Source organism: Anolis sagrei, chromosome Y, assembly GCF_037176765.1.
Source record: "Anolis sagrei isolate rAnoSag1 chromosome Y, rAnoSag1.mat, whole genome shotgun sequence".
In the NCBI taxonomy this organism is placed as follows: Eukaryota; Metazoa; Chordata; class Lepidosauria; order Squamata; family Dactyloidae; genus Anolis; species Anolis sagrei.
The window spans coordinates 28,466,839-28,492,586 of NC_090035.1; the positions used below are offsets into that span (position 1 = coordinate 28,466,839).

Below are 25,748 nucleotides of genomic sequence, written 5' to 3' on the forward strand. Positions count from 1 at the left end.
ACAACAACAATAAAACAACTTAAGCCAGTTTTCCTTGATCTCTGTAGCGTACGCGTATTTTAGTTTCTTTTTCCAAACCTCCTCCCATTTTACCATGGTGATCGTGTGTCCTATTATTTTAGTCCATTTAATCATGACTGCCTTTACTTGCTCTTCTTCAGTTTCCCATGCTAAAAGTTGTTGATACAGTCTTTTGATCAATTTATTTTCCATCTTAATAATCTTATCCCATAGATTTTCTTTCAGTTCAAATCCTATCTTTCTGTCTTCTTTTCAGTACTGGCAAGTTTTCATTAACTTGCCAGTACTGGAACCAGGAAAACTTGGGTTCTTTTGATTTTATCTCCTCCAATGTTTTCATTCTTATTCCCTGATTACTTACATTGAGCAGTTGCCTATAAGTCAGCCATCTATCACTGGACATTTCCCTTCTCTGTAATCTCTAAATCCAGGAATCTCTAAGTCCTTCAGCTTCTGGAAGTTGATCATACAGTTATGCTGGAGGACTTAGAGATTCCTGGAGAAAACACTTCAATCACACTTGCAAAAAATCAAATTCACAAAAGTCAAACCTGCAAATGTGGAGGGCAATGCTGTATTTCGAAGGCCAAACCACCACTGAGTATTCCTCACCTAAGAAAACCCAATGAAACTCGGTCTCCACAAATACACAGGCAACTTGAAGGCACTCCCTTGCCTCCCTAATTCATATGTTCCTGATTCGAACTTGGAAAGGTGATGGTCAAAGAACTCCACCAACAACACCTAGTGAGTGGCGAAACCAGAAGAATAGCACTACTCAACACTGCCACCACAATAGAACCCACACAAGGATATTACAAAGGGTTTTAAAGGGAAGTGGAGTGAGGCACGATTACGGCTGGCTGTCACTTGAAGCCTCCTGGGAGAAGAGACACTTGACCTGTTTTGGACGTTGTCCACCTGCTTGGAGCCAGGGACACAACGAACAATAAAAACACATCCGAATAATTACTTTGCTGCTGTAATTGCACGTAAGCAAGGACTATGGGGGGAAGAGGGATGGGTGGGTTAGAGGATTTATTTAAGCCTAATTGATTTGTTTTGCCACCTCCCTGCCCCCAGCCCATTCCTGTCTCTTGGAGAAGCCATTTGCGAGAGGCCCCACAGCCTTAATCTTAAGTGCCTGGGGGTTTCTCCCGATCATCCGCACCTATGTTTAGGTATGAATTAACATCCCCAAGGGATGGTCATATGACCTCCCTTGCCCTTTCCCACTCTTTATCGGATCTCGGCAAGAGGCAGAACTGTTACAATCCAGGCCGGAACTGGAAAACTTCGAAGCACAAGATGCCGGCTCTTTCGGTCATCTACAAAGGAGCAGTCATCATTTGCAGGTAATGCCTTGGAGGAAGCGAAATTCAAATGGGGATTGAGAAGATGCTGGTGGCTCTATTGGGTTGCAAAGAGTTATAATGGGAGGTGGGATCTACCTCCAGGAATGGTCCTCTCTGATGCATCTGTTGGTGAGGAGAAGGTCATGGCTTCATCCAGAAATACGAAACAACGGGAGATTTTTCTAAAATGTTTTGAATACAGGTCTTTAGGTCAGAGGTTAGCCACCTGTTAGTGACATTGGTTAGCCACCTGTTAGTGACATTGCTGCGCTGTTACATAGCTTTCAAGCCAACTCTTGACTTACAGTGTGCTTATACTATGGGTTTCTTGGAAAGGCTTATTTGGAGGATGGTTTGCTATTGTCTTCTTTTGAGGATGAGTGACTTGCCAAAAATCACCAAGCAAGTTTCAATGGCTGAGTAGGAATTCGAGGCCTTGCTTTTCCAGAATCCTGGCCCAATACTGGTTGAGTGAGGCCCCGGTGGCGTAGTGGGTTAAACTGCTGAGCTGTTGACTAAAAGGTCACAGGTTCAAATCCGGGGAGCGGCATGAGCTTCTACTGTCAGCCCCAGCTTCTGCAAACCTAGCAGTTCAGAAACATGCAAATGTGAGTAGATGAATAGGTACCGCTTGTGTGGGAAGGTAACGGCGCTCCATGTCATCATGCTGGCCCCATGACCTTGGAGGTATCTATGGACAACGCTAGCTCTTCGGCTTTGAAATGGAGATGAGTACCAACCCCCAGAGTCAGAATCGACTGGACTTTCCGGGGGAAAACCTTTACCTTTACTATCCCTTATATGGATTTCCAAAATCTACAATTTGTCTGCATGGGAGGTGAGATAGTAACGCCTTGGATTTCTAAAGTTTGAATGTATACAAACTGTGTCTCGTGCTCAAAATTATTTGAAATATTGTATACAAAATTACTTTCAGAATTTGATTGGGTTGCTGTGAGTTTTCTGGGCTGTATGGCCATGTTCCAGAAACATTCTCTCCTGACGTTTCACCCACATTTATGGCAGGCATTCCCAGAGGTTGTGAGGTCTGTTGGAAACTAGGCAACCTCTGAGGATGCCTGCCATAAATTTGGGCAAAATGTCAGAAGAGAATGCTTCTGGAATATGGCCAGGAAAACTCACAGATACTCAGTGATTCCGGCCATGAAAGCCTTCGACAACACAATGAATTTCATGTTTAGATTTAGGTCCCATCTCCATTATGTATATTAAAGTATTCCAAAGTTCAAAAAATGTGAAATACAGAACACCATTGGGATTTGTTATTCAAAGGATCATTAGAGATTGATTTGCAAGTCCCTTCCTCTGAAATATAGTCTACAGCATCAAGGATACATCGATGGTCACCCATCCAATATTAAGTAGGGCTGATCCTGCTTAACTTCCAAAATCAGATGTATCAGCACAGCCTGTGAGTGGACATTGGCTGTTAGATGTTGGCTTTGCCTATTGTGTAGTGTTCTTATGCAATGGGTTTTCTTTTATGCACATTGATAATAGATTCACATTCATCACAGGGGTTGCATAACATAAATCTGCCAGCAAATGTTCAGGCTAGATTGAAGGATCTCAACCAATGTTGACATTGTCAAAGTAGTATACCAGCCTAACTGGTATCTATCTATCTATCTATCTATCTATCTATCTATCTATCCATCTATACACATAATAATAAAAGTGAAAATGTGTGTATATGGTGGAGGTGTCCACTTACACAGACAATCTCCTGCCTCCACAAACAGGTATAACCCACAGTACTGGGGAGCCATCAAAAGCACTCCCTCCAAGGATATTTCAGGATATAGCGGGCACAATAAACATGTCTCCCAACCCCTGCTAAACACCATACTGCCCACCACCCTAGTGAAGACTTTCATTGGGGGACAATTTCATCCTAGATGTTCTGTTTTTCCTTCAGAATGTGCATCCCAGGGTTCCTTTTTCTCTCCATGGGTGTGGAATGCTCACTGCCTCTCCCTTAACCCTTTCCTACCCATTCCTATGGCATACAGCAACAAGGAATTGATCAGCAACTGAACAAGAAGTTTGGGAAGAATTCACCATGATTTATAGGAGTTGTCGTTCACCTACATCCAGACAGCACTGTGACCAAAAGGAGAATATGTCTGTCATTGTTCATATGTGCGTTTTTCTTTTTTAAAAGATATGTGTGGATGTGGTAAATTATTCTTTCAAAGAGGCTTATGCTCCAACTTTCTTAAATGATGCCACTGTAAGACCTTCATTGAAAAACCTTTCTTGGATCTCACCTGCCAAATAATGCTGTTTCAGAATCCAGTTGAACTGGATTATATAAGTCCAGGCTGACATATAATCCAGTGCAATGTAGTAAAACTACATTCTGAAATTGCATTGAATTGCAGTGAAGATTCAGCCTAGGAGTCTTTAATCTCCTCTTTCTAAGTGAAGTCATGGACAAACTGTTTTGGTTGAAATTGATTGCCTGGACCCATTTTAATCTGGGTTCAAGTTTGGCTTTGGGACAGAAACAACTTTGGTTGCCTTAATGGGCAACCTTGGTTGCCTTAATGGGCAAACTTTGGCCCTCCAAGTGTTTTGGACTTCAACTGCCACAATTCCTAACAGCCTACCTGGACGGCTGAAGTTTGCCCATGCCTGCCTTAATGGATGATGTATTCCAGGAGATGGACAGGGGTACCCAACAGCGTTTGATACCACCAATCATGGCAGCCTTCCAGGTCATCTTGCTATTATGGGACTTGGAGGCATTGCCTTGCAGTGGTTTGGGTCTTTCATGGCTGAACATCCTGAGATGCTGTTACTGGGGGCCTCCTTTTCAGTCATTCAGCTATTTGCTGGTGAGGATAGTACAGAGATCAGTACCATCCCCTATGCTTTCCAAAACCTATGTGAAATCTCTGGTAGAGGATATTTTCTTTTGGAACCAATTATTTGCCTTTGGGGCAGTCTGCGGTAACTATCTTCCAGCCGATTTCAGGCAAATCTATTGCCTTCTTCATTGTCCAACTTTCACAGCCTTGTCTGTATATGCGCCTTCCAACACCTGTCAACTTATGGCATCCCCATGCATTCCACTGGGTTTTCTTAGGCATGGACTCCTTAGAGGTTGTTTTGCTAGTTCCTTCTTCTGAAATACAGCCCTCAGCAACTGGTATCCATTGGCAGTCTCCTGTCCAAGGACTAACCTGTGCTGACATTGTCTAACTTCCAAGATCAGGCAGGAATTGCTGCCTTTGGAATAGTTAAACCCTTTTACTGAGCATTAAAACACAGTATTTTCTTAAGTAGCCAAACACCACAGATGTCCAAAGTACAATACTGTAGCTGGAGTTTGCTAATTTTGGCTTCTAATGAGAATTCATTAGAAATTGTATACAGAAATGCGTGACCGCATTTCTGTATACAAACCCACATAATCTCTTCGATCATCTGGAGAGGCCCTGCTCGCGCTCCCACCTGCATCGCAGGCATGATTGGTGCAGATGAGAGAGAGGGCCTTTTCGATGGTGGCCCCTCGACTCTGGAACTCACTTCCTAAGGACATCAGGCATGCCCCAATTCTGGCAGTCTTTAGAAGGAGCATGAAGACATGGTTGTTCGTGTGCCTTCCCAGAATAATGATCCCACAGCACTTTGTCCTCCGAACACATCTCCTCCTATGAACCAGCTAGGACATTAAGATCATCTAGGGAGGCCCTGCTCTCGGTCCTGCCAGCATCACAAGCATGTCTGACGAGAGACAGGGCCTTCTCAGTGGTGGCCCCTCAGCTGTGGAACCCCCTTCCTACAGATATCAGATCGGCCCCCTCCTTATTGGCATTTCGGAGGAAAGTAAAGACTTGGTTGTTCGAACAGGCATTCGATTAGGCAGTGTAATTGATTATAGGAACACGGAATAACTGACGATGAGATTGGATTCTGATTCTATTGATGAGACGCAAATGATTTGTCATATTGATGTTTAATTGTTGTTATGCTATTGTTTTTAAATGCTCCAATGGTTTTGTAATGTGTGCATTGAAATTGCTGCTGTTAACCGCTTTGAGTCGCCTAAGGGCTGAGTAAAGCGGTATATAAATGAAGTAAATAAATAAATACATTGTTTTAGGTCTGCTTGTATGTTTTCCACAAATGCCCCATCACTTTTTTTCCACCCATGTCCAGCATTATTTTTAATTTAAATTTACATTTGGCCTTCCCATAGTTTTTAATAGTGTTGTCTTATTGTTAATGCTTATGTTATTGTTTTATTGTCTATGTTTGATTTTAATTGCTTGTATTATTGTTATTATTGCATGTATTGTTGTATTTGGGCTTGGCCTCATGTAAGCCGCACTGAGTCCCATGGGGAGATGGTAGCAGGGTACAAATAAAGTATTATTATTATTTATTTATTTATTCAGGCTTAATTTTCCCATTTCCGTACTTGTCTTTTTAGCACTGTGTACAATCTTTGCAACCAAAGATAGCAAATTGAACTGTTATGCCATGAACAATTTTGGTTTTAATCACAAAAGCTTGATAAACGGATCAAGGGGGCATTTATATGTTAGTGCCAGGAAATGCTTGAAATCCTATTGCCAGCCGCGGGCCATACAAAGTCCCCTTTTTCATTTTGGTTTCTACTTTCAGGACACTAATGGGACCATATGGTATGGATCGGACCGTGCATTGCATCGAATTCTATGACTGCACCAATGGCCTGGGTGAGTGTTTAGCCTTTGGTTTTGTACTATGTGACAACAAAGAGGACCAAAGATCTTCTAAAGAGACTTCATGTTGTTGCCTTACAATCCTGTCACAACCCACAAAGATCAGTTCTTATGAGGCTGATCTACAAACACAAGACCCAAAGCTCTTTAGGTATATTATGTCTAGAACTTCCGGTTGGGCGGCAATGGCGGCTGGCAGGACTCAGGAGACACTCCTGAGAGTCAGCTCCTGAATGCAAGCAGGGTGGTCAGTAATCCCCTAATCTTGGACCGGATTGAGAGCCCAAGAGACGCCAAACTCCGTAGCCCCTCAAACCGATGGTCAAAAGTGGCCCCCCCTCAAGGGGGGTCAGCTAAATACCCGGATGAGAGGAGGCATTGGGGATGCGACTTGCCACAGGGGGACCCACATCAGAGAGCTGGGAATGGGGCAACAGCCGACTGCCCGTTCTTTTTACACAGAGAGACCGTGGAGGAGATCAGGTGAAGATTCTGATGCAGTGAGTGAAACTGGGATCTCATCACCAGTAAGTAAGCCTGAAAATAATAAACTATAGACAAACTACAGACTCCATTGAGAGCTCATGTAAAGCTCAGTTATAAATAACTCTCGCAAGCTTAACAGAAAGCTACATTGCTAAGCTATTGCAATAATGAAAACTTTACAGCAACGAGCAAGAGAGCAAATGAACACATAAGAAAGCACGCAGGAACAGCTTTATCTTTACAACAAAGCCTCTGGCATAAGAGAACTCAATAGGAAAGCGCGTGGGAAAAACATACGGGAAATAAAAGAGATAAAGGAGGGCAAAAAGAAGTGCATGCAAACAGGACTAGCGAAAACAACGTTGGCAGCCTAAAAGCGAATCTGAGGTATTGCCGAAAGCCCACAGAGAAATCTGCCAAACTAGGCCATCAATTCAATTTTAAGAACAAAGAAATTTGGGCAAAAAATTAGAGTCAAAGAAACTCTAGGCAGGGAAAGAAAGGAGGGGGAGCGGAAAGCCAAGAGGCAAAACAAAAGCTTACATTGTCCTTAAGGACGCCGAGTTTCTCTCCCCCCTATCCTTTTCTCCTCTTGATAAGCCAGGGGCAGATAAGCCCCAAGGCCGAGAGTCCACGAGGAGGACTCCCCCGGAAGGCACTGAAGGCCCAACCGGAAGAACGCCACAGCGGAACGCTGGGAAGGGGGAGAAGGCGGAAGTGGCTTGGAGAGTCAGAGAGAGGAGAACGAAGAAGCCTAGAGAGTAAGGAAGTAGAAAGAGCAACCCTAGAGATAGTAAAAGGAAGAAGCAGAAGAGACGTGACTAAAAAGACAGAGGAGCGGATGAAGTGTGACGTAGTGAGACGCTAGAGATAGGAAAAGATACAGAAGAACCGCGAACAAAGAAGCTACCAGAATAGTGAGAGTGTAGCAAATCTAAAAGAAAGAAGACCCTGGAAGGTAACTTGGAAGAAATAAACACTGAAGGGGAAACTGTGAAAAGATTCATCGGGGTGAAGCAGTGTGAGTCCAAAATCAATCAAAGATATACACAATTATATACAAATATTAAGGAACTCTTTCAGTGCAGAACCCTCATCAAACAGTATTTTATCTTGGTTGTTAGCAATCGCATGAATAAGGCCAATAGTTCCACATGAATTACTGGCAGTCTGCTTCAGAAAATAGACTTTTGGGCTTACTTCTTGACCCTTTAGTTCTTCGACCTGCTGTTTTCTGAAGTTTTCATGCTGAGCAGTAAGAGGAAAAAGCAGTAGCAGTGCACAAGCTGGATTGGGTACTGCATTTAAGGAATCCTCCTCAAACCCTAGCACATCCACAAACCGCCAGCCAGGAGCAATTCCTAGGCGGGACAGCACTTTGTTCAGCATCTCAGGATTGATCTCCATCGGTTGCCACGCCATTGTCTCAATTGTTCAGACCACGCCTTTCTTCTCAGCAGCAACAGCAGGGACGCTACACCTGCAAAAGGACCCTCGCTTCTCGGCCTTTTGGCTAAGATCAAGTGTAGTATCTGTTCTTATCAGTTTAATATCTGATATATATATATATATATATATACATATATATATATATATATATATACAGGGTTAGTCAAAATGCATAGGCCAATAAGCCATTCAATTGAATGGCTTATTGGCCTATGCATTTTGACTAACCCTGTATATATATAATAAAAATATAAAAAATTAAAAATAATAAAAATAATAAAGAAATAAAAAATAAAAATCAGAACAACAATAACAACAACAAAAATTTAACACAAATACTATAACAACAATAATAACAAAAATTATATACACAAATATATTTAAATAATAACAATAAATAATAAATAAAAAATAAAAATAAAATAATAACAATAAATAAATAAATAAATAAATAAATAAAAATAACACAAGGGGGGGGAGGCATACCAAGGCATATCAAGGAGAAAGATCTCAAAATTGGGGAACTAATAAAGAGGTGGATCAGCATGGCAAATCCAAAAAATAAACTCGAACAAAGGAGAGGCTCCCTGCCAGAAAATCTGACTACACCTACCCCCACACCAAGCAACCCAATGGCAAAAGATATTATAAAAGAAATTCAAAAATTACAAGAAAAGCTTGAAGCCTCACAGGAAAAACAAGATGCATATCAAAAAAATCGCATAAGACCAAAGGATGAGCTTAAAGAAGGATATTAAAGATGAAATGGCAAAATTAAAAACAGAAATAACAGTGGAACTGGGGTTAATGAAAAAGAAATGGACTTAATGAGACAAGAGACAAAAAAAATCAAATACTAGAGAAATTAGAAAAGAAACAAGAGGACCTAACAAAGAAGGTTGAAACTATGGAATTACCAGAAGGAAGACTAGAAGCCAAACATGCCCTGTTAAAGCAAAAAGAAATGGAATACTTCTTAAGATTCAGAAACGTACAGGAAGAAGCAAAAGAAAACCTGAGAGAAATAATAACATTAATAGTAGCAGAGACTTTAGAAATATCAGAAGAGGAAGCGGAGACAAATATCGACCGCACGTATAGGGTGTCAACGAATTAGGCAAAAAGGAACAAAGTAGACAGAGACGTTGTGGTACAATTTGGCAGGAAACACACAACAGATGAAATGCTAAGAAAAAGCAACCAGAACCCCCCACACTACAAAGGAAAAAGATAACAATCTTAAAGGAACATCCACATTCAATAATACAAAGAAGGAAGAAATACTTACCACTTATGGAAGAATTAAGAAGATGACACATAAGATAACGCTGGGAAAAGGTGGAAGAACTAATGGTCACATATAAAAACGAAAGAATATGGATTATGTCAGAAGGAAAAGCATAAGACTTTTTAGCGACACTGAAAAAAGACAATGAAAATCAGGACCACCAATACGTTCCCAGCCTAAAAATGCAGGTCAAAAGGATAGAGTCACCAGAAAAAACAGAAACAGTGACAGGATTTACGCTGACAACTCTGGAAAAAGTTCCAGAAAAACAAGATGAAAATGGAAAGAGCAATTAAATGCTATTCTCAAAATGTAAATGGCCTGAACTCACCCAACAAAAGAAGAAGGATATTCCACAGAATAAGCCAAAAAAAAAATACGACCTTGTAGCAATACAAGAAACCCATATCACCCAGAGACACTCAGTGCATCTAATCCAGAAAAAAATAGGAAGTGAATTCTTCTCGCTCGCTCTCGAAAAGAAAAGAGGGGTAACCCTATATGTAAACCCAAACTTGAATCCGCATCTCGCATTTCGAGATGAGGAAGGAAGATTAGTGGGCATAACAGTATCAGTTGACAATGAAAAAACCTTGGTCTGTAACATCTATATGCCAAATGGACCGAAAACTTCTTTTACACAAAAATTGAAAAGACTCATCCAACAAGAGAAATATGACCATCTAATAGTAATGGGTGATTTCAACGGTATAACAAGCACCCAGTGGGACAGAAAGAGTGAAACCAAGAGGAAAAACCAGCAATCAAGCATGCTACCAAAATCGGTCATCAATCTATTTGAAGAATTCAATTTACAAGATGCCTGGAGGGAACACCACCGCATGAAAAGGGTTTTTACTTATTTCTCAGCCAGACACAAGAGCTGGTCCAGGATCGATATGGTATGGACCACGAAATCACTAACTTCAAAAATAAACAAAATTGAGATTCTAACACGACAAGATTCGGACCATAGCCCCATCGAAACAATTTTTAATCACAAAAGAAAACAAACGAATTGGTGCCTCAATGACAACCTATTAAAAGACCTGACAATACAACGGTTTATTAGAACACAAATACAGACCTACTTCAAAAACAACGAAACAGAAGACGTCAGCACGCAGATGGTTTGGGATGCCGGAAAAGCAGTAATACGAGGAATTTGTATCCAACAAAATGCAATAAGGAACAGAAAAAGGAATGAACAAATGCAAAAAATACAATCAAAACTGGAAATAGCAGAAAGCAAAGTGAAGCAAAACCCCGGCGACAACAAGACTAGAAAGGATCTAGAGATACTACAAAGACAAAGAATTGAACTAGAAATGGAACAGTTAGCTAAGAAAATAAGATATGCAAAACAAAACCATTTTTACAACGCAAATAAGGTTGGTCCCTGGCTGGCAAGAAGAATCGGAAAAAGGAAACAAAAGCAATATATCACAAACATCAAAGTAGATGACAGAGAATACAACAAAGACAAAGACATAATACGACAATTTAACAACTTTTATAAAGAATTATATTCGAAAGGACAGGTACAAACAGATTATGGAATACCTGGGAAGACAAAAACTGCAGAAAATAACAGAAGAACAAAGAGAGTATCTCAACAAAGAAGTCACGGAGCAAGAGATAAAAACAGTCATTTCAAGATTAGATGTTACTAAATCGCCGGGTCCAGATGGATTTTCGGCAGCTTATTACAAAATATACGAGAAAGAGCTGACTCCCAAAATAAAGGATCTGATAAACCAAGCCCTTCAAACGCAAAAAATACCTAACACCTGGAAACATGCCACAATAACAATGATACATAAAGAAAATACTGATAGTACAGATGTTAAAAATTACCGCCCTATTTCACTACTAAACGTGGATTATAAACAATTCCTAAGTAACTGGATCCAGGAGGAACAATCAGGATTCCTACCCCAGCGTCAAATTAGAGACAATGTTAGAAACATCATCAACGTATTAGAGTATTATGAAAAAAACATTGACAAAGAATGCGCTCTTCTGACCATCGACGCTGAGAAGGCTTTCAATAAGATCAACTGGGATTTCTTCCTAGCACTAATGAAAGAACTAGACATGGGCTACCATTTTACCAATGCCATAAAAGCGATCTACAGCGAGCAGGAAGCCAACATACTAATCAACGGACAAATAGAAGAAAAAATCAAAATACAAAAAGGAACGTGTCAAGGATGTCCGTTGTCTCCGTTAATATTTATTATGTCACTGGAAATCCTGCTTAACAACATTAGAAATGATAAGGAGCTTAGAGGAATTAAAATCAGGAAACACTCCTACAAATTAAGAGCGTTTGCGGACGACATTATCTGCATTGTAGAAGAGCCAGTGGAGACGTTACAACATTGGATCAAAAAAATAGAAGAATTCAGCACATTGGCAGGTTTTAACCTAAACAAAACAAAAACCAAAATATTACCAAAAAATATAACTAAAGAGAGACAAAAAAAAAGTTGGAGGAAAACAGCAGCATCCAAGTGGTGAAGCAAATCAAATACTTAGGGATAACGTTAACAGCTAAAAACATGAACTTAATGAAAAACAACTGTGAAACAAAATGGAGAGACATCAAATAACAAATAACCAAATGGAAAAATTTCAAACTGTCATTATTAGGAAGAATATCCGCCATAAAAATGATGGTCCTGCCTAAGCTACTTTTTCTTTTTCAAACCATACCAATAATAAGAAATCAGCAGATAATCAAGAAATGGAATATGGAAATCAAAAAATTTATATGGGCCGGAAAGAAACCCAGAATAAAGTACGAACACTTAATCGACAAGAAAGAAAAAGGAGGACTGGGATTGCCAGACTTACAACTTTATCATGATGCCTGTGGGTTATTATATTAGCCCACTCTCTGCTAATATCAACAAGATTAAAGATTTAGCACTAGAAGGCTATGACTTACACAGCGGATGGCATGCATACTTGTGGTATGCAAAAAGAAAAATAGAAAAAAATTTGGCAACCATTTTATTCGGTCTCCCCTGATTAAAATTTGGGAAAAATACAAAACAAAATTATATTCAAAAACCCCTCTCTGGATATCCCCACTCGAAGTGCACCAAAGAAGGGAATTGGGATGGGAGAAGTGGCCCTCTACAAGGATATCCTAACAAAAAATAGAGAAGAATATAGAATCAAGACACTAGAAGAAATCAAACAAACCTAAGGTGAGATTACTTGGTTCCAACATAGACAACTGGCAGAAGCCTTTAATAAAGACAAAAAAGTGGGCTTCGAACCAAGAGAAAAATATTGGGACAAAATAATGTGTACAGAAAGAAAAGGTATCACCAAACTTTATAAAATACGGTTGGAGTGGAAGACCGAGAAACACCAAAACAAAAATTGCCTCACAAAATGGTCAAGAAATATAGGGCATATGATAAGAACAAAAGATTGGGAGGAGATTTGGAATAACAAATTGAAGTGGATAAATTCATATGATCTGCGAGAGAACTGGCTAAAGATGATGTACCGTTTGGTACATAACACCCAGTAAGTTAGCAAAATGGTACAAAAATACACCGGGACTATGCTGGAAATGCCAGGAAAAAAAAGGAACCTTTTTCCATTGTTGGTGGGCATGTGACAAAATTAAAAGATTTTGGAAGGAGATACATATTATAACAGATAAAATGTTAGAAGTCAAGAAAGAAATGAAGGCGGAATACTTCCTCTTAGGCATTTTTGATTTTGAATTGGACAAGAATAAAGATAGGCTGCTCTTTCACATGATGACTACAGCAAGGATAGTGGTAGCTAAAAAGTGGAAGAACAAAGAAACCCCCACGATCGAAGAGTGGACATTCAAATTATTGGATATAATGAATATGGATTGCCTAACAGAACACCTGAAAAACAAGCAATCAAGGATGATTAGCAAAGTCGACTGGTCCCCAGTCAGAAATTATGTTAACATCAATCAACTATAGCACAAAGAGGAAACTTGCAAAGGAAAAAAAATCAACCCATACCATAACTAACACACAAACCGGGCTCTAATCATTAGATAACATAACTAACTTCTCTTCTCCTCAACCTCCACCCTCTCCGCACACACTTTCCTAGCCCTATGCACACTCCTTTCCCACCCTTGCCCTCCCCCCTTCACACTCCTGAACCCGATTCACTACCTATTGATTTATTTTATCAACGATACGTCAATGATTGACATTCTCTTGATGTACCCCATCAAAAACCTTCAATAAAAAATTATTCAGTTAAAAGGTATATTATGTCTAGATGTTTGGCCCATTGAATGAATGGAACTCTCTGCCTCGGAGTGTGGTGGAAGCTCCTTCTTAGGAGGCTTTTAAACAGAGGCTGGATGGCCATCTGTCAGGGGTGCTCTGAATGTAATTTTCCTGTTTCTTTGCAGGGGGTTGGACTGGATGACCCACGAGGTCTCTTCCAACTCTATGATTCTATAATTTTGCTACTGTTGTGAATCGTAATGTAAATATCTGATATGCAGGATGTATTTTCATTGCTACTTCTCTTTCTCCTTGGGATTTAGCCGTGGAGGGGCCACTCCACCCCTTTCAAACTCTCCCCTCCCTCCAGCCCCCCCCCCCTCACCTTCTCTCTTCCTCCTCCTCCTCCTCCCTCTTCCCTCTTGGCTCCAAAGCAAACCACGCCACTGTTGCTCCTGTCTCTTCCTTCTAAAATGGTGTAAGGGGCAGAGGCAGCAGAGGTGAATAATGTCAATACCTCCCCCCGGAGAAGTGAAGGGGGTGGAAAAAGTTAACTATGTGTCAGTTTCTAAGACCATTGGAAATATGTGTTTTTCAATTGTGTTAGGCGACCCCTGTGAAAGTGTGGTTTGACCTCCAAAGGGGTTGCGACCCACAGGTTGAGAACTGTACTATGGCAAGCCCTCCGCTTCCATGGGAGATAAGGGTCCAGAATGCTTGTTAAAGTGGGAAAAGTGTAAATTTAAAGTGTTATTTTTATGAAATATGAAATAATATTTATATAGGAATGTTTAGTTCTTCCAGCATGACTTTATGGTCAACTTATCTGCAAAAGTGCAGGGCAAACTGTAAACAGTTATAGCACTTTGATTCCATTTCAACTTTAGAAGAAGAAGTTTATTTTTCTACCCTGCCTCCATCTCCCCAAAGGGACTCGGGGCAGCTTACATGGGGCCCAAGCCCAAGGCAGAATACAATTAAAAACAAAGCAATAACAATTAAGACAGCATAAAACAGCATAAAACAATATAACAATAATAGCTAGCAACAACAATAACAGCAAACAAATAGCCAACACCTGTAGGGAAAAGGTCCGCATTTGCTAGAGAATCAAACTGCTGCAGAGTACGGCTTCTGAGAACTTGTAAGTAACCTATGCCTATTATTTGTCCTTTGTTGTTATGAATATCTTAAATGTGAGTAATACATACAAATGTTTATCCCCCTTTGAGACATACTCTAGCCACCTTTGTATTTTCCCTATAGATCCACTGTCCCATTGTATAAAACACCCAAGGAGGGATTACTATTGTGAAGAACTTGATGTCTCATATATCCACCTGAGGAAGACTCTAGTCGAAACCGGTCGTGGATGTGGATATCCGTGTATAAGGAACCAAAATTTTTCTAAAGCAAGGGATCCTATGCCCTGAAGAGAAGTTGGTTTTACACTAAGAAAGACTCTTTACATTACGCTTACTCTAAAGCAAGGGATCTTACGCCAAAAGATTCTTTATGTTATGTATGTGTAATCTTTGTAAACAACTGGTTGTTGTTCATTATACACTGTGTTATGCCTATACCACATAAATTTGTCGTTTGTTGAATATTGTAATATACAAGCTGTTAGGCAATATTGACCTTTGTCATTTATGTACCACAACTTTTAGTGGATTTGTGTTTTTTGCATTGGTGGGAATCCATTGTCTTCTTGAGAGAATCTTTGACTTCACTTCTGGCTGGTGGAGCAGGGAGCAGCGCAATGCCACGGGGGATGCATCTCTGGGGGCCCTCTGATCGCCATTACCAGCAACCACATAACCACAGCAACCATCATCAAATCTACTGTTCTAGGGTGTTGTGGATTTCTTAATTGACCATCATTACTGAGATAACTGAGGGTGAAGCTGGAAGAGGCAAGGGCCTCTGCTATGGGTGCCATTTCCCACCATTAATAATAGCGGCAGCCATCTTAATTTACATAATGCCATCTTGCAGCATAGTACAGACTCCATTTCACCACTATTACTGTTGTGCATCCTTATGAACCCTTATTTCTGCTTATAAATAAATTATTCGTTACTTGAGGGTGATCCCACTGATCATATTCAGCTGATATGGTCAGTTAGGCTAGTTATCCCCTAATTGCCTAAAGTTATACTGTATATTGCAATTATACATTTTTGTTATTTAAACTTTAAATATTGTGAAATTATGGGGTTTTTTCTCAAAGTGACACACTACCCACGTTGTGCCGTCATGCCTGGGGCTATAAAGAGGCATGGACATGACATCTTTCCCCAGGGGATTGCTTCTTGCCCTCCTTTAGGGAAACTACCGTTCGGTCAGCCTCATGTCGATACCGGGCAAGATTATGGAAAAGATTGTTAAGGAAGCGGTCTGCAAACACTTAGAAACAAATGCAGTCATCGCTAATAGTCAACATGGATTTATCAAAAACAAGTCATGCCAGACTAATCTGATCTCTTTCTTCGATAGAGCTACAAGTTGGGTAGATGCGGGGAATGCCGTGGATGTAGGGTACCTGGATTTCAGTAAGGCCTTCGACAAGGTCCCCCATGACCTTCTGGCAAGGAAACTAGTCCAATGTGGGCTAGGCAAAACTACGGTGAGGTGGATCTGTAATTGGTTAAGTGGACGAACACAGAGAGTGCTCACTAATGCTTCCTCTTCATCTTGGAAAAAAGTGACGAGCGGAGTGCCGCAGGGTTCCGTCCTGGGCCCGGTCCTGTTCAACATCTTTATTAACGACTTAGATGAAGGGTTAGAAGGCAGGATCATCAAGTTTGCAGACGACACCAAATTGGGAGGGATAGCCAATAGTCCAGAGGACAGGAGCAGAAGCTTTTCCTTTTCCCTCTCTCTCAATGGCTGTGAATGCCGGAGCAAACCACAACCCCAGTTCAGTGGCCTAAGTTGAAGGACAAGACCTTCCTATGGTGCCAAAGAACGGGTGTGAAGGTGCCTGAGATCTTCACAATGTCGTTCAGGGGGTTTGAACATAAAGTATAAGACTCAGGGGTAAAACCTAAGAACTGGTAGTAAAAAATGCCTTGACCAGGGGCTTTGGGCCAAGCTTTGAACACGTCCATCCAATGAGTCTTTTTCTGAGGTAAAAAAGGTGAGAGAGATACCTTTCCTTTCTCCCTTGGAAGGGCTGGAGCCTAAACAAATGAACTGGGGAAACAAGCCAATTGGTGCACAACAACAATAAATTGACAGCTATAATAACCAATGAAATTTAACTCTACATATACAAGGTAGACAGGAATAAAATGGCAGTTTAAATCCTGCAACTAATAGTTCTAAGTATATGTGTCGCCACACGCGCCGTCACACCCCTGGCCTAGATTTCCGGACTTTCGGAAATCTAAACAAAATAAAGTTAAACACCTTTAACTATTATAACTTTAAGACTGTATGTCTTGCGAAAATAACAGGATTTTTAACACAGGATCTAATCTTTGCTCTTTTTAGTCTACCTCCAACCCTAAGGAGACCCTCATTGTCCAGGAAGGGGTTCAAGTCCTTTAAACAACTATTTTTGGGCAAGGCAACCTTTTTGTTGGAAACAACCTTAACTTGGGCCTTGTGCATTCTTTTGTCCGAGGTGGGATATAACTTAGAAACAAAACCCTTAGCCCATTGGTGTCTGGGATTGTCCTTTTCTTTTAAGTTATTTCTTCTCTGACGGTTTGACTTAACTGAGTGTCTAAGACAGCGGTGCAGAATTCTAATCTAGGCACTATAGAGTCCATGGGTGCTACTTTAGTCTTTGACATCACAAATCCTGAAGAGCAGGTACTGATGCCTCTCTGTCTGGCGTATGCGACCGCAGCGATAGCCTTGGTGGATGCGTCACAGAATATCATCTCTTCCTCATGGTGAGGCTGACCACATATGATGCATGTCTTGCACTCCATGTATTGCCAGGGATAGGTCTTAATGATCGTCACAAACTCCGCAGACATGTCCAGACAGGAAGGATGGCCACTGCTTTCACACTGGGAGCAGTATAAAAGGGCTTCCACCTTCCCTTTCTTGTTGGACTCCTTACCCTTCAGACAAATCCCACATATAGCATTTGGAAAGTCCTTGTACTCAGGAACCAATTTGGATGCAGATCATTTGGAACCCTCTTTTCTTAGAGTGGAATTTCTCTCTCTTGCTTTCGGTCTTGCTGGCAGAGGTTCCTCCTGGTTTTCAAGAGTGCATTCGCCTTCAGAGACATTTAGTTCTCTGAGGTAGAGTTTCTCTTTGTGAGATAGATCTCTTCTTTCTAAATCTGGATACTTTCGCTTAAAGGAGGTCACACTCAAGTATTCACTGACTTGTTCTTGAAGCATGTAGTATTCTCCCGTTCCATCAGGTGGCCATTTGTACTCTATCAGGTTTTCCGCTGCAAAGTAGCTAAAGCTGAGATCTTGACTTGAAGTTTCACAACTTCGTGAACTGTTCCCTGAGCCCATTCATCGTCTTTTAGATGGTTGGCTGCCATTGTTTGAATTTTCTTCAGTATCATCTTTGAGGGACTGGGCTGCAGGAGTAGCTGGGTCGCTGTCACATGCCCGCGGGGACAGAACGGTCACCATCATTGCTGACGGCTGCAGCAAGAAAGACCCACCATCTCGACAACTTTAAAGAAAGACTCTTACTATATTTTAGTCACTATAATATTACTACTACATGTACTAGATGAGAAATATTACCAATCTGTTTCAACTTGGAAGCTTGTAATTTTTAACTACCCCCTCCCTGTTGTTTACTGTCCAAGATGTCCCCCTCCCCCCCATTCCACTCTTCCCATCCCCTATTCCCAAGCACTCCACCCCCTAACCCCCAACCCTCCCTCCACCTTCCTTCCTTACCTACCTCGTCTGTTTACCTTCCCTGCTGTTCTTCTTTTTATATGCATTGAAACTCATAATAAAGTTTATATATATATATAAAAAAGAAAGACCCACCATCGGCCTCTTCCTCCTCCTCCTCCGCACACGCACTGGCTGGTTCAGTGTAGTTGCTGCTGAAGAGGTCTTCTACAAACTGGGTGATCTGGGTCTTCACCTTTGGATCCTTCAGCATCCTTCTTCTTAAAGACAGGAGATGATGAAGGGCAACATCTCTGTTGTTGGGTAGAGATGGTCTTTCTGACTTGAAAGGTAACGGTGCTATCCAATTACCTTGGGGGTCTTGAGTGACTTGGTTGTTCATCATCTCAAGGAATCTTTGTTCATCTTTAGAGAAAGCTGTTTGCTCATCTCTCTCTGTGACTTTGAAGATGGAAGAGTAATCGGGAATTACTCCCTGGCAACAAACTGAGATGTGGCTGGCACATCCTTGCATTAGTGAAGGTCTTTTAGTGACAGGCTGGAACATCTTGTTCAGACAGACTGGGCCTAACACCGTCCATCCTAAAGGCAACTTCTGGGCAATGGGTGATCCCTTAGGACCTTCAATCTGGTTGCTAATATGGAACAGTATGGGGCAATCTGCGCCGATAAGCATGACGATGTCTGTTTCCAGAGTTGGAATTAGATCTTGGATGCCTTTGAGATGAGGATGGGCTTGAACCACCTCCTTTGTGGCTATTTGTTCTTTGTTCCTAGGGATCAGGCTGCATTCTATAAGGTCAGGAAGTTCGTAACTGGCCTTTTGTCCAAAGGGTGAAATTTTGAACCTAGTTGCAACTCTGCCACACATCTTGTTCCTTCCAGCGCAAATGGATATGGTGTATTGCACTGTCTTGGTGTGAAGGTCGAACATGTCGAAGAACTCTGGGGTTGCAAGCGATGCATCACTTTGGGCATCCAGGGCGACGTAGACCTTTTCCCTATTTCATGGCTGCTTTTCTGGATACACTTCTGCCAGGCAGATTGGGTGACAAATCCTGGGCTTGATGTTATTTTGGCAAAGCTTGGTACAGGCAATGGCAGGAGCCTTGAGGGCTACTTGAGGTTCTGTAGGCTTTTGGTCCTTCACTTCTTTGGTCTCTTCTTTCACAGGGGACTTTGCTTTGAATTGAGGGGAATCAAAATTGTGCATTGCAGAGCAATGCTTGAGGCTGTTGCAATGTTGACATTTCACCTTTTCTTTACAGTCTTTGGAAAAGTGAATAGTGGAGCCGCAACATCTGAAGCACACCTTGGCCTTTTGAACTATTTGAAGCCGCTCTTTATAGGGCTTCTTCGCGAACTCTCTGCATTCAGCTAGGCTGTGTGGCCTCTGATGAATGGGACAGGTGATGCTGCTGATGCCAACTGGTTGAACTGAAGCTGGAAGAGTAGTGTCTGTCATCTTGACACTCAAGTTCTTTGCCCTGCACTTTGTCTTCTTTGGAGGTCTTTTCGGGCTTTAGGCCTTGGTACAAAGCGGGAAGACCTGTTTGAGGGTCATTCCTCTCACGGGCTGCTCTGGTGACAAAATCCACCAAAAAGTTGAAGGGCGGGTATACATTTGCATTTGCCTCCTTGTACTTGAACACCTCTTTTCCCCAAGCTTCTCGAAGGGGAAAGGGAAGTTTGCAGAGAATGGCACTCTGCGATGTGTGCTGGTCCAGACATGCCAATCCTGGCAGCTCTGGATTTCCTTTGGCTGAAGCTAGCTCTAACAAAAGATCACTGAAGTCCCAAAGCTGTTTGTAATCTTTCATCTTCAGTGATGGGAACATGTTGAGTCGATCCATGAGGGATGCTTCTATCTCAGTGCTCGAACCGTAGCGCTGGTCCAAGTGAGACCACGCTGTGGATAATGCTTTTTGAGGGTCTGACACATCAGCAGCATAGAGCCTCTTTACTTGCTCGGCTGAGCTGGGTCCAAGCCATGCTATAAGAAGAGACAATTCTTCATCTGCTTCTAATTTGAAATCTCGGATGGCCCTCTTGAAGGTAATTTTCCACAGAAGGTAGTCGTCTGGCCGGTCGGTGAATTTCTGGACGCCTTTGTCTCTGATATCTCTTCTGGGATTTCGCAGGAGGAAGCCCAATTGTGAATCTGGCGTGTAGGGATACATCTGAGGAGTCTTCTGTGGTGTGACAGAGTCAATGTTCTTCGGTTGAACACATCTTGTTATGATGATAGGAGATGTTGAGTTCAGCAGATTGTTGGCAGGCAGCACCTCTGAAGCTTTAATCTTCAGCGATGAAACAATTGGCTTGGTATGCAGGGATGGATGTGGTGGCTCACTCCCGGCCATGCCTTGCCAATCTGAGAGGACATCTGGATCCTGCTAAAAGACGTCATCCTTTTGTTCCCACATAGACAGGTGGTATCTCTGAGGCTTAATTACAGGGATGGACTCTGACAGAGATGATGGCACCCTCCCGGCCATGCTTTGTTGAACTTTGGGGGAATTGGCTGGCTTTGAAGTAGCAAACACTGGAACAGGTGAGCGATCTTCAAGATGATCAAAGGAGACATGACTCTGCACTACAGGTGGTTCCAGTTGCAGGTGTGCTGAAACCTTTGCAATAGACTCTTGTGTTGGCAGGAGTCTACGGTTTTCTTGAGTTAGCTCCTGTGATAGAGCTTTGGCTAAAACGTTGGCCCTGGCTATCTTTTGTGCTGTGTCTCATTTTGCTTGGAGCAAATCTAGGTCCCGCTGTAGCGTATCCTGCTTGGCCTTTGCCACTGCAAACTGTATTTCTCTCTGGGCCTTAGCCTGTGCTAAGTCAGCTTCTTTTTGGGCTTTAGCCTGTGCTAAGTAAGCTTCCTGTTGAGCTCTCGTCTGTGCTCTCAGCTTCCTGTTGGGCTCTCGTCTGTGCCAACTCAGCTTCCTGTTGGGCTCTTGTCTGTTCCAAAAGCAGTTCCTGCTGGGCCTTAACCTGTTGAAGGAGGAGCTCCTCCTCTTCAAAGGTGAGGCCTTGCTTAGCCATCTCAGCAGATGCCTCTGCTTCCAATACTTCTTTTCTGATTTCCAAACAAACAGCCTCTCTATTGAAGTATGCTGCTTTGGAAGATGTGCTAAGAAAGGAATGTGCAGATTAGGAGGCACTGCTATGCCTAGATGAATGTTTGGATCTAAGGCTAGAAATCCTAAGTAGAAGCTTGAGCAGACTGGAACTAAGGCTTACACATGGGGAGCCTCGAATCTTTTCCTCTGCACCTTTGAATGAGGAACTAGGCTCTTGTTCAAATAGAACTGCTCTGTAGCGCCTCCTCTCTTCTTGCAGGCTAAAGGAAATTTTTTAGCCCTCTCTAAAGACTCTGGGGTGTTAATTTTGTTCAGTACATAGATTATTTGCTCTGCAATAACATCACCATCATTGAAGGCTTTTAGAAATTCTTGTCTAAGAACCTCCCTTTCTTTTGGGCAAGTGGATGACTCCATTGAATTTGCTAAGGTGAGTAGGCTCTGACAAATTTTCTTGAATTTCTGAGTAAGTTGGTTTTCCTGATGCAAAAAAATGGATATGGCCTTCTGTGTGGAATGCCTTTCTCTGGCAGGGTGGGGGGATTTTGCACTCACTTGTGGGACCTCCAAGTTATGGCTTGCCATAATGCAAAATACAAAAGAAACTTATCCCACACTTTAAACAGTATAAGTGCAATACAATTTAAGCATACAATTGAAAAGCACACAAAAAATGCAATGCAATCATTTGAAAAGAACAATTACAACAGCTGCCTCCTCTTTAAAAGGTAAAACTTGCTTTGTTTAGCCTGTTGAAAGCACTTAGCAACGGTTGCTAGGCAGATTTTGAGCCTGACTGCTACTGAGGGAAAGATGGGCCTAGCCTACTTGTGAGGGAAAAACAGGCTTTACTTGAGTCCCCGGCTTGACTTGAGGCCTTGGCTCACTTTTAGGCCGCAGGGCCTGACTTGCTTGTGAGGGGGAGACAGGCTTTATTTGAGTCCCCGGCTTGACTTGAGGCCTTGGCTCAGTTTTAGGCTGCAGGGCCTGACTTGCTTGTGAGGAGAAGACAGGCTTTACTCGAGTCCCCGGCTTGATCTGAGGCCTTGGCTCACTTTTAGGCTACAGGGCCTGACTTGCTTGTGAGGGGAAGACAGGCTTTACTCGATTTCTAGGCCACAGGGCCTAACTTGCTTCTAGGGCCTGGCTGCTGCTGAGGAGAAGACAGGCTTGTGGCTTGCTTGAGTCCCCGGCTTGATCTGAGGCCTGGAGGCCCTTCTCTTTGGCTTTATTTTTTTCTTTTTGGCTTGGTAAAAAACCCCTTTGGTGAGATTTGCTTGATAGTTCTTCTTTTACCACTTTAAGTGGGCACTTTTTACTACTATGCATTTTTTACTACTGATCAAGGGAAGTCATATTTTTACTACTGTGCCGTCGTGCCTGGGGCTATAAAGAGGCATGGACGTGACATCTTTCCCCAGGGGATTGCTTCTTGCCCTCCTTTAGGGAAACTGGAACTCCCAAGGACCAGAACACAACAAGTGACTCGAAATGGTGTTTATTGTTAACAGTTCTCTTTCTTAGGCACAAACTTGATGTTTCAACAGGGAAAAAACATTTTATAAACTCTAAAAGTCCAGGGTCCTAGGAGTTATAAGCTGAGAAGCTTTTCCTTTTCCCTCTCTCTCAATGGCTGTGAATGCCGGAGCAAACCACAACCCCAGTTCAGTGGCCTAAGTTGAAGGACAAGACCTTCCTATGGTGCCAAAGAACCGGTGTGAAGGCGCCTGAGATCTTCACAATGTCATTCAGGGGGTTTGAACATAAAGTATAAGACTCAGGGGTAAAACCTAAGAACTGGTAGTAAAAAATGCCTTGACCAGGGGCTTTGGGCCAAGCTTTGAACACGTCCATCCAATGAGTCTTTTTCTGAGGTAAAAAAGGTGAGAGGATCCTTAGGGGCAAGCGACCATGTGCTCCTGCAATTTGAGGTACAAAGGAAGGCCAAAACTAAGACAAGTCAAACCCGCATTTTGGACTTTAGGAGAGCTGATTTCCAAAAAATGAAGGAAACGCTGAGCAGCATTCCGTGGACACAGATACTAAAAGACAAGGGAGTTACGGATGGATGGGAATTTCTCAAGAGTGAAATACTCAAGGCGCAATTGCAAACCGTGCCAACAAAGAGAAAAACTAGGACAAGTGCAAAGAAGCCAGAATGGATGTCCAAAGAACTTCTAACTGTGCTAAGACACAAAAGAGACATGCAGAAGAAGTGGAAAAAGGGAGAAATCACCAAAGAAGAATTCAAACAAATAGCCAACACCTGTAGGGAAAAGGTCCGCAAGGCTAAACCAAAAAACAAGCTAAGATTTGCCAGGGACATTAAAAACAATAAAAAGGGCTTCTATTCTTATGTCAGTAGAAAAAGGAAAAACAAGGAGGCGATAGGACCTCTTTGAGGAGAAGATGGGGCAATGTTGACAGGGGATAGGGAAAAGGCAGAACTACTTAATGCCTTCTTTGCCTCGGTCTTCTCACAAAAAGAGAGTCTTCAACCTCAGCAAGATGGGGTGGATGAGGGATTGGAGGACATCCAACCCCAAATTGGGAAAGAAGTCGTCCAGGAATACCTGGCCGCTCTTAATGAGTTCAAGTCCCCAGGGCCAGATCAACTACACCCCAGAGTATTGAAGGAACTAGCGGAAGTCATTTCGGAACCATTGGCAACCATCTTTGAGAGTTCTTGGAGAACGGGAGAAGTTCCAGCAGATTAGAGGAGGGCCAATGTGGTTCCAATCTTCAAGAAGGGAAAAAAGGATGACCCAAACAACTACAGTCCAGTCAGCCTCACGTCGATACCGGGCAAGATTCTGGAAAAGATTGTTAAGGAAGCGGTCTGCAAACACTTAGAAACAAATGCAGTCCATCGCTAATAGTCAACATGGATTTATCAAAAACAAGTCATGCCAGACTAATCTGATCTCTTTCTTCGATAGAGCTACAAGCTGGGTAGATGCGGGGAATGCTGTGGATGTAGCGTACCTGGACTTCAGTAAGGCCTTCGACAAGGTCCCCCATGACCTTCTGGCAAGGAAACTAGTCCAATGTGGGCTAGGCAAAACTACGGTGAGGTGGATCTGTAATTGGTTAAGTGGACGAACACAGAGAGTGCTCACTAATGCTTCCTCTTCATCTTGGAAAAAGGTGGCGAGCGGAGTGCCGCAGGGTTTCGTCCTGGGCCTGGTCCTGTTCAACATCTTTATTAATGACTTAGATGAAGGGTTAGAAGGCAGGATCATCAAGTTTGCAGACGACACCAAATTGGGAGGGATAGCCAATAGTCCAGAGGACAGGAGCAGAATTCAAAACGATCTTGACAGATTAGAGAGATGGGCCAAAACTAACAAAATGAAGTTCAACAGTGACAAATGCAAGATACTCCACTTTGGCAGAAAAAATGAAATGCAAAGATACAGAATGGGTGACGCCTGGCTCGAGAGCAGTACGTGTGAAAAAGATCTTGGAGTCCTCGTGGACAACAAGTTAAACATGAGCCTACAATGTGATGTGGCGGCAAAAAAAGCCAATGGGATTTTGGCCTGCATCAATAGGAGCATAGTGTCTAGATCTAAGGAAGTAATGCTACCCCTCTATTCTGCTTTGGTTAGACTACATCTGGAATATTGTGTCCAATTCTGGGCACCACAATTCAAGAGAGATATTGACAAGCTGGAATGTGTCCAGAGGAGGGCGACTAAAATGATCAAGGGTCTGGAGAACAAGCCCTATGAGGAGCGGCTTAGGGAACTGGGCATGTTTAGCCTGAAGAAGAGAAAGCTGAGAGGAGATATTATAGCCATGTATAAATATGTGAGAGGAAGCCACAGGGAGGAGGGAGCAAGCTTGTTTTCTGCTTCCTTGGAGACTAGGACGCGGAACAATGGCTTCAAACTACAAGAGAGGAGATTCCATCTGTACATTAGGAAGAACTTCCTGACTGTGAGAGCCGTTCAGCAGTGGAACTCTCTGCCCCGGAGTGTGGTGGAGGCTCCTTCTTTGGAAGCAGAGGCTGGATGGCCATTTGTCAGGGGTGATTTGAATGCAATATTCCTGTTTCTTGGCAGGGGGTTGGACTGGATGGCCCATGAGGTCTCTTCCAACTCTTTGATTCTATGATTCTATGATTCAATGATGATAAAGTGTTCTTGCCATCCCTGACATCTCTAGAATTCCAGTTTTACAAATGAGATTTGTCCAGCCTCCATACATTGAAATCCCCAAATGGGATGTTTTGAT

At 42.3% G+C, this 25,748-nt stretch overlaps 1 protein-coding gene and 1 pseudogene across 1 annotated transcript in view; both read left to right on the forward strand.

Annotated features, from left to right (window-relative positions):
* The first annotated feature begins 1,175 nt into the window (after window positions 1–1,175).
* The window catches only part of LOC137095076 (syntaxin-binding protein 4-like), a 152,578-nt gene continuing 128,005 nt past the window's right edge, over window positions 1,176–25,748 (forward strand). Inside the window, exons 1-2 of the mRNA XM_067461284.1 lie at window positions 1,176–1,376; window positions 6,033–6,106. Of these exons, the coding sequence (XP_067317385.1) occupies window positions 1,195–1,376; window positions 6,033–6,106 (256 nt within the window). The 5' untranslated portion in view covers window positions 1,176–1,194. The remainder of the gene's footprint in view (window positions 1,377–6,032; window positions 6,107–25,748) is intronic.
* LOC137095736 (U2 spliceosomal RNA) lies at window positions 8,092–8,266 on the forward strand (annotated as a pseudogene).